The sequence below is a fragment of the Zingiber officinale genome, chromosome 4B (assembly GCF_018446385.1).
Source record: "Zingiber officinale cultivar Zhangliang chromosome 4B, Zo_v1.1, whole genome shotgun sequence".
NCBI lineage: Eukaryota > Viridiplantae > Streptophyta > Magnoliopsida > Zingiberales > Zingiberaceae > Zingiber > Zingiber officinale.
The window spans coordinates 72,562,217-72,571,268 of record NC_055993.1 but is presented as its reverse complement, the minus strand read 5'-3'; the positions used below and the strand labels follow the sequence as shown (position 1 = coordinate 72,571,268).

The 9,052-nt window shown below is 42.8% G+C and overlaps 1 protein-coding gene across 1 annotated transcript; it reads right to left on the bottom strand.

Moving 5' to 3' along the window:
- Positions 1-1,913: 1,913 nt before the first annotated feature.
- Positions 1,914-4,363, bottom strand: LOC121977610 (subtilisin-like protease 3). The gene has a single exon (XM_042530083.1). It carries the CDS (start codon positions 4,342-4,344, stop codon positions 2,119-2,121), a length of 2,226 nt encoding a protein of 741 aa, XP_042386017.1. The 5' UTR covers positions 4,345-4,363; the 3' UTR covers positions 1,914-2,118.
- Positions 4,364-9,052: the final 4,689 nt, after the last annotated feature.

The window sequence follows — 9,052 nt, the reverse complement described above, 5'->3', positions numbered from 1 at the left end:
CAGGGTCGATCGATCGATGTCGTCTGATCTAGGGTCGCGGACACCTAGGCAGAAATCTGACCATTGAATTCAAAGCGCCAAAGGTAACGTCACTAAAGGATATCCGCCTGTCATGTCAAGCATGTGGTGGCAACAGGACGGACACGTGGCGCTGGGCCATGGGATGACATTTAATGAAGGTAATTAAGAGGCAGGAGGCGCACTCAGCTATAATAAGCAGGGATTTGCACGATTTCCCAGAGATATGGATGGCGTAAACCCATATCGCATGCCCACCCAAGGAAGCACAAGGATCTTGCTTGTGCTGATTGGCGTAAGGAAGCAGACACATCGCCGAACGACGATCTTCAACAGGCCGATCAGCAAAGAAACTTGCTAACACGCTCAGTTACAAAGGAGCAGTCATATAGCCGATCGTCGGACTACATCGTGTTGATCGGAAGCTAAGGAGTGTCATAAGCCGATCAGGTGAAAAGCATCATTGACAATTTGTTCAGTCCTTTCATGTTGCTTCTCTTAGCATTAATTTTAATTAATACATAAGAAAGAAAAGTATCTTTGATTCAAGAGGATTCGTTATATTTTTTTTATTAGTTTTAGTAAATTTTTTTTTTAATAATTGTGAAGGGGAGCTTTGGCGCAACGGTAAAGTTGTTGTCATGTGACCAAAAGGTCACGGTTTCGAATCTTAGAAACTACTTCTTGCAAAAAGTAGGATAATGTTGCATACAATGGATCTTCCCCTAGAACCCTGCATGGCGGTAGCTTCGTGTACCGGGCCTGCCCTTTTTATATATATTTTTGATAATTTCTATTTTTTTTATTTTTTAAAATTTTGAATTTATTTAGTGATTTTAGGATTGTGAGTCTAGTCTTTTAAGAATTTTATCTTTTTGTTTGAATTTTTTCCTTTATTTAAAAGTTAAACACTATGGAATACATATGTTGAGATTCTTGCATTTGTGTATGTTTTAGAGTTTGAAAATATATATAAATAATTACCTGGGTTGACACGTTGATCATCCGAGCGGAGATCCCTCATGATGACGCGTTGATCATCCGAGCGGTAATTGTCAATTATATAATTCACCGAACTTTTGTTGACACAAGGAGTTCAGTGAACATCATCTTCAAGAAGGCATTCGATCAATTGTAAATCGATTGAAGAGAATTGCTGCCTATGATAACCCCACTCTACAATTTCACAGGCAATGAGGTATTGCTGCTCGGATAGGCTAGGCTGGCTATCTCGCTCGGAGAAGAGCCGTTGAGGAAAACCAGGACCTCAAACTTCATCATGGTGGACACACCATCGACCTACAACGTCATTTTGGAGCGGCCGGCACTCAATGAATTTCGAACAGTAATGTCTACATACTGCCAAAAGATCAAATTCCCGGTTGATGACCAAGTGGGAGAAGTCAAAGACGACCACTATGGATTATAGATTTTTTTTTATTTTTTTAAATAATTGTAGATATTTTTGATAATTTCTATTTTTTTATATTTTTAAATTTGAATCTATTTAATGATTTTAGGATTGTGAGTCTAGTATGTTAAGAATTTATCTTTTAGTTTGAATTTTTTTCCTTTATTTAAAAGTTAAATACTATGGAATACATGTGTTAAGATTTGTTGCATTTGTGTATGTTTTAGAGTTTGAAAGTATATATAAATAATTACTTGGCTTGATATAAAAGATATTTCCTGATCAATAATATTTTTCAATAGTTTTGTTATTTTTCTATTTCTTGATATTTCTCTCCAAATTAACTTATTATAGAAGATTATTTTCCATATTAGTATACGAATCAATGCATTTAATAACTCATAAGATAATCATTATGCCGTGAGATATTAGCTTTGTAGTACATCAATTTAATTTAGCAAAGTCATATAATTATAGGGTACAATCCGAAGAAACAAACAAGCAAGCAACTTTAATTAATTCCCATTAGAATTAGAACGAGCATTTTGAGTGAAAGGATTTGGAGAAATGATTAATTAGATGACCAACAGGAAGTATGCAAAGAACACAGCGCTTTGCATTCTTTCGATGCAAATTATTGGAAACGAAATGAAAAATGTTGTGCCCACGAACAGTACGTACTTGATCACCTACATTTTGTAGGTCACTGAGATCGGACTCCTCACTTCCCGCTGACTCGAAATCCACTTCAAGTAGCCCTGCGTTGCACTCGCACCGCCGCTTCCACCACCAGCCATATTCAACGTCACACTGAACTTCATCTCTTGGTTCAGGCTGTTGAAGCGCAGAATCGACGGGTACACGCGCACGTTCACTCCGGACGGCGCGCCGACCACGGCCATGTAGGTCGCCGACGGCGCCCCCACGTTCTTGAGCCTTCGCTCCAGGGTCACCGTGGTTGCGTTGGCGCTGAGCGCCACTGAGATGGAAGGATAGTTCAAGTCCTTTTCTTGGATGCTGCCGGCGCTTTGGCAGGTAGTGTTTCTCCTCGTTATCACATTGAGTTGGGCGTCGGTGTAGCCCAAGCCGCATAGGTAGGAAATGTAGTCGTCGGGAGAAATGTCGTAGACTAGGCCAGGGTTTCCGGCCTTGATGGGGTTGACATAGCCGGCGCCGATTGAGAAAAGATCGGCCGGGAGGTGTTGCTCGTTCAGGATCGGGTTTCCGGCCTTGTCCAACACATTGGCGGTCGTCATGATGGCGGATCTGATGGCGGCAGGAGACCAGTCTGGGTGGGCGCTTTTGATGAGAGCGGCAATGCCGCTGAGATGAGGGGTGGACATGGAAGTCCCTGATATTATATTGAATCCTGGGCCCTGTGCCGGCGCCGGCGATAAGTTGGATGGCCAGGCCGCCAAGACGTTGACGCCGGGGCCGATGACGTCCGGTTTCAAAATGCCGGGACTAGCCGCGCTTGGGCCTCTTGAAGAGAAGAATGAGACGACCGGAGCAGGGGATGTGCCGAGAACGGTGCCTTGGAACAGGAATGCCGCTGTGGCGTTGGTGGTGGAGTTGATGTAGGCTCTGATTTGATCTCCGGCGGCGAAACTGACATGGGATGCCGGGAGCACGTGAGCGTTAGGGAATGTAGTGTAGCCCTCATACAATTGGTTCATGACGATCATGCCGATGCCGCCGGCGTCCTTCACGAAGACCCCCTTTTGCACATTTGGGACTATTCCCGATTCGCACAGCACGATCTTTCCCTTGACGTCGATGCCGAAGAAGAAGCTACTGGCGCAGTAGCGGGAGAGTGGGAAAACGCTTGCTCCGGCGTCAACCAGAGGGTAGAGATCGGGGGCGAAGGACTTGGGCTGGTACAGGGACTCTCCGTTCAATGTTTGGCCATTGCCGAGCTTCACCGTCGACCTGATCTCCCTGTCCATTGTTCCGGCGGCGACTGTGAGGATCCACGGCGCCTCGTTGGAGAGTGAGCTCGGGTCTGGTCCCGAATTGCCTGCCGCGCAGCTCACGAACACCCCATTGTCGATCGCCCCGAAGGCGCCCACCGCGATGGCGTCCTCGTCAAATCGCACCGAGGGACCACCGAGAGAAAGAGAGAGCACGTCGACTCCGTCGGACACCGCCGCGTCCATTCCGGCCAATATATCACTGCTGGCGCAACCGATGCCGCTGCAGACTTTGTACATGGCGATGTGCGCGAGGGGCGCCATGCCAGTGGCGACGCCGTAGGCATTTCCTAGGACTTCAGCGCCGGGCACCGGTGCTCCGGCGGCTGTGCTAGCCGTGTGGGTGCCGTGTCCCACGTCGTCCACCGGGGACTCATTCGGCGATTCGCCAATAAATGCTCTGGCTCCGATGAGCTTGTTGTTGCAGCTAGACGCGTTGAAGTCGCACCGTCCCTTCCACTTAGCGGGCGGCGGCGGCATCCCAGTACCGTCGAAAGAAGGATGGTCGGGGAAGATGCCGGTGTCCAAGAGTCCGACGATAATGCCTCGGCCTAAGTTGGATTGATTCCACAGTCCCTGTCGGAGGTGCAACCCCAAGAATTCCGGCGTGTGGGTGGTCTGCAACTGATAGGTGCGGTCGGGGTAAGCACGCACAAAACCAGGAAGTGCCGACATGGCCGCCAGCTCAAGCTCCGACAACCCAACGGAGAAGCCATGTATGACTTTGGTGTACGCGTGGATGAATTTCAGCTCAGGATTCACCGCAGAGAGGAAAGATCTGTAAAAGGTCTCCTGCAGCTGGTCCGCCGCGATGCCCTCCGGCAGCCGCACGTGGACTATGTAAGTCTGGCGTTGCGGGGTGGCGATGGGAGCATAGGAAGCCTGAGATAGAGCGAAGCAGAGGAGGATGCAGAGTGGGAAGTGAATCCTTTTGAGGCGTTCCATTGTTGATGCGTACGTTCAATTAATTGATTGGTGGTGAATCTGCATGGAGACTAGCTACCGGTATATATATTTGTAGCTAGAAGAAGGTGAGATCAAATGAATTAATTAAACAGGACAATATTTACATATATTAAATTGAGCAGGGCCGGCACCAGTTAGTTAGTTAGTTTTTAAGTTTGGCGATGTTACTTAGGATGGGTCGAGCTGTAAGCTTTGTGAGGTTTCGATAAGGAACAAAAAGCAAGCGGTGCATGCTTTCACGGGCGTGCGAATCAATCGAGGAGAGAAGTTGCCGGACTTCTTCACTCACAAGGTTTCAAGCTGGTTTTAATTTGGACGAAGTTACAATTAGGATGTGTTGGGCGTAAGGTCCGGAAGGTCGCCCCACTCACTGAAAGATGGATGTATAGCTGGCTTGATGGGGCGGGAACTACAGCGCGCGAATCCCGATCAGTCCTATATAAGATGGAGTTCAGATAATTGGCCTAACTCACGGTAAACTCGAGTCAGGTGCACCACTTAAGTCTAACCAGCAGACTAATCGCCGAGCTTCACCACAAGGAAAACAACGATTAGATATTGAATTTTGGATCGCATTAAATTTGATCATCAACATCATTTTACGACGGAATTTAATTCCATTGTTAAAATTAATGACAACATTAAAAATTTGTTACCTTATATAGCGATAGTAATCTCCGTCACAAATATTAGCAAGGAAAATAAATTAACTTAGACTAATTTTATCTAGGAAGATAAAGATTTCAATTTAACAGTATAAACATATAATTTGATCTATCAAGTCAGAAGTATAGAGACATAACAATTTAAAAAATTATAATTTTTATTTCTAATTTCTCTTAGATGAAAAAATCTTATAGAAAAAGAATCTAAAAATTAAGCACAATAAAAAAATTAAAGAATACTAAAACAATATGGAAATGTTACTCTATGTGTTACTGATAAAAAATGAAGCGTGTATGGCAGTGTGCCACAATATAGAAAGTAAAAAGAGCACTCAGAGCACTAGACAGAATTAGATGATTGAGCAAGGAATGATTTGAAAGCTCTGTCATGAAGCTCCTTATATTGTACTCTCCCGGTCGCATGTAGCCCTCCCAATCACCTGTATAAGTGCTGATATGGCTGTAACTTCTATCCGTAAGATAATGTTAAAGAAGCTTCCCTCTATTTCCCATGTACCACCTGATTGCCTGGGCAGGGGGTCAAAGTTCATTTTAACTGTCGTGTTTAGATTGCTGATTATTACGTCACCGCAAGTGCACGGTTACATCGTCAGTAATACAAAAGATTATCAATCTCACAGGGACTGTTGATTAAACACTAGTTAACTTTGCACAGCGAATTATCTAGACAATCTAAAATGGGTCACAAAGGCTAGAGAGAAAGAAAAGAGAGGAGAGAGAGTAAAAAGCGTAAGTGAATGAAAGGGAATAGATACTAGGATTTGGGTTTTGTTGCGATGCTAATTAATGTCTTTATGCATTGTTCATCTCCCTAACTCCGATCCATAGTTACACTCGTGTAAGAGTTCTAACTAGAGTTTGATTCAACCCCACGAAGATTGCACCGAAGAGTCTACCCCCAGTTCTAACGCCATTAAGTGAAGAGGTAATTTAGGAAGTCCGATTATAGGGCTATCCTTCTGTCACAAGGGCTCTCGGCCCACGTTCCTAGATTACACAAGTCACTTGCTAACGGTAGATTACTGCAATTAAGTAGAAAGGATAATTTAGGAAGTCCAATTATAGGTCTATATATCCTTCTGTTACCAGGGCCCTCGGTCCATATTTCTAGATTACATAGATCACTTCCTAACATTAATTTGGGAGAATCCTCTAAACTCTAATTAATCTTCCTAACAAGGATCAGTCCCTATGTTAAGATCCTTTAATTCTAGAAATTGGGTAAGTATCGATGTCCCTTGTCACTAAGGGCATAATATGTCCGGTTGAATGAGTATCCTTCTGTCACAAAGATCCCCCAGTTATCCAATCTAATAGCGACCTTAACATAAAGATAAATCCCTTATATCTGCATGAATTGTCCTCACACATATTTCGTCAAACACATACAAATCACAATACATAATAAAATATTATATAAACACTTCATAGCATAGGAAAATATCCAAATACACAATTCATACATCATAACACATCACAACTACTTGCTACATCTTAGATATGGAGATCTACTCTATTATAAGGGAATTACAACCAAAAACAATAAGTAAAGTAATTTATAACTCAATACATAGTGATAAAGAGAAGAGAATACTTATCTTTGAGGTGTAGCGTCCTTGGAAGCGCTCTCTTGCTCAGGAGGAGGATGGATCGGCGAAGATGGAAGATCTAGGGCCTCCCCAAAGGGGAGTACCCTTCCCCAAGTAATGGGAAAGAGCCCCAAGCCAAAGATGAGTGAAAAGGGGAGAAAAATTATTTTTATAAAGCAGGGCACGAGCACCACACGACCTGTGACATGGCCGTATGGCCTCCACACGACCTCCTTCTTCTTACGCCCGGCCAGAATGACACGGCCCGTGTGGCTCACACGATCATGTTTTGCTTTAGTTTTGGATGGGCTACACGACCGTGTGGCTCACACGACCATATTCTACTTTAGTTTTAGATGGACTATACGATCGTGTGACTCACGCGACCTAACTTTTTTTTCGATATAGAACAACGAAAGCAGGTGGTACATAAGTTCGACGGCCACGCGAATCAATCGAGGGGAGAAGTTGGCCAAGACGAAAGCAGGTTTTTTTTTTTATGCATTGTAATATATGCTTTAAGGTCAACAGAATTACACAATCACATTAGTGTTTACGTCATAAAATTTTTAATTGACCAAGTAATTTGAATTGACTACACGGTGCGTATCTTATCAGAGTAGGATCTGTGGTTTGAATACGTACTATTTATTATTGTAAAAAGTTATTATATTGATCTCAGATATTCTTATCCGTCTCTAAATTTATATGAACGAAAGTAATTATCTAGAATCTAGAGGGCACAACAATGTAATATCCCTAAGGTTCTAACTAATATTACGTTGTAACAATTTTAATTGAACATGTAATTTTCAAGCAATTGCACAGTCAAAATTTCATTAGGGTATAATCAATATTTTGTAAAATAACTATCTAGAGTCTAGATAATACAATGATATGATATCTCAAACATTGTTGTAGTAGTTTTGATAAAAATACTACAACATAGAAACTTAGAGATTTAACTACTTAGTATATATCATTAGAATATGAATAATAATGACTCAGATAATTACCTATAATCCATATAACACAACAATGTGATATCCCTAACCCTTTGATTGGTATCCACATTATAATGATTTTGATCAAAACTACTACAACGTGAAGTAGTTTGGATCTAAACTGCTATAATATGATTTTTGTTGATGTAGTGAGCACCAAATAATAGTAATCAATCTCTAAGATTTTGATATTTGATAATATAACAAGGTATGGTCAAATTGACCAAGATTAATTTAAACAGAACTTGATGTTTGGAAATTAGTGAAATCTAGTTAGGTCAAAATTGATAAGATACTAGTAAGGAGAAGTATAGTCAGGACTAGATAACTACCAGAGGAAGTCCAACTAAAGGTTATACAAGGAAAAGTCCTAGTGAGTGAAGCTTGTCCCTGGTGAATAAAGTTTGGAGTAGAAAGTCCTAATGAGTAAAGTTAGGCTCTGATGAGTGAAGTCAAAAGGTGAAAGTCCTAGTGAGTGAAGCTAATCTCTAGTAAGTGAAGCTTGGTGGTAAAAGTGCTGGTGAGTAAAGCCAGACTGTGGAAATCCTAATGAGTGAAGCTAGGTAGTAAAGAGACTAAGGAGTAAGCCTTATGTGGTAAAGTCTTGGATGCAATCTAAGCATGAAACCTAGTAGCTCGGGTATGTTGGAACCTCAAGTTGTTTTGATGTGATCAAACAAGTTAAGTTAGGTTCTGTGGTGTTTTAACCCTGTGTCTAAGTGTGCAGGAACTTAGTGTAGAACCGTTGCGGCCGGCTAGAAGCGGGGGTTGGATAGCCTATAAACACAAAAACAAAAATCAATCCTTCTCGAACTCTTAAACTAACACTTGCATAAATAAAGTAAATAATAAAACATAAAGGAAGTAAATGGCACACGTGGATTTACTTGGTTACAACCGGGGAGGTTGTTAATCCAAGAAAGATGAAACACTAGTATTTCCTTCAGGTGGAGAAGCCTTTTACAGCATTTAAGCACAGAAATAGAAGCTCAACTCTAAACTAAAGCACACAAGCGTTGGAATTATAATTCTTGAGTTCGTTCAAAAGCTTCTGGACCAAAGCTATATTTATAGCTTTGGTCGGGGCGCCCCGAAGGGTTCCGGGCACCATGGGGGGATAAAACTTTATCCCCAACGTTCAGATCAAGTCAAATCTCGATCTGGTCAAATATCGACTTCCGGGCGCCCCGGTACGTTCTGGGCGCCCCAGTACGTTCCGGGCGCCCCAGTACGTTCCGGGCGCCCAATGCGGGAAAGTCAACCTCGTTGACTTTTTTCAGCCCGGATCTTCCGCTCCGGCTCCGTTCGCCTCAAACCGAGTTTTCCGCTTGCTTGGGTGATCTCTACCATCCGGAATAGGGCTCACCCAAACCCAACTTCCGGTCTTCTCGAGCAGGCTTCCGCTCTG

Coding starts and splice junctions, on each gene's coding strand:
- LOC121977610 (XM_042530083.1), bottom strand. CDS start 4,344: ATGGAACGCCTCAAAAGGATTCACTTCCCACTCTGCATCCTCCTCTGC.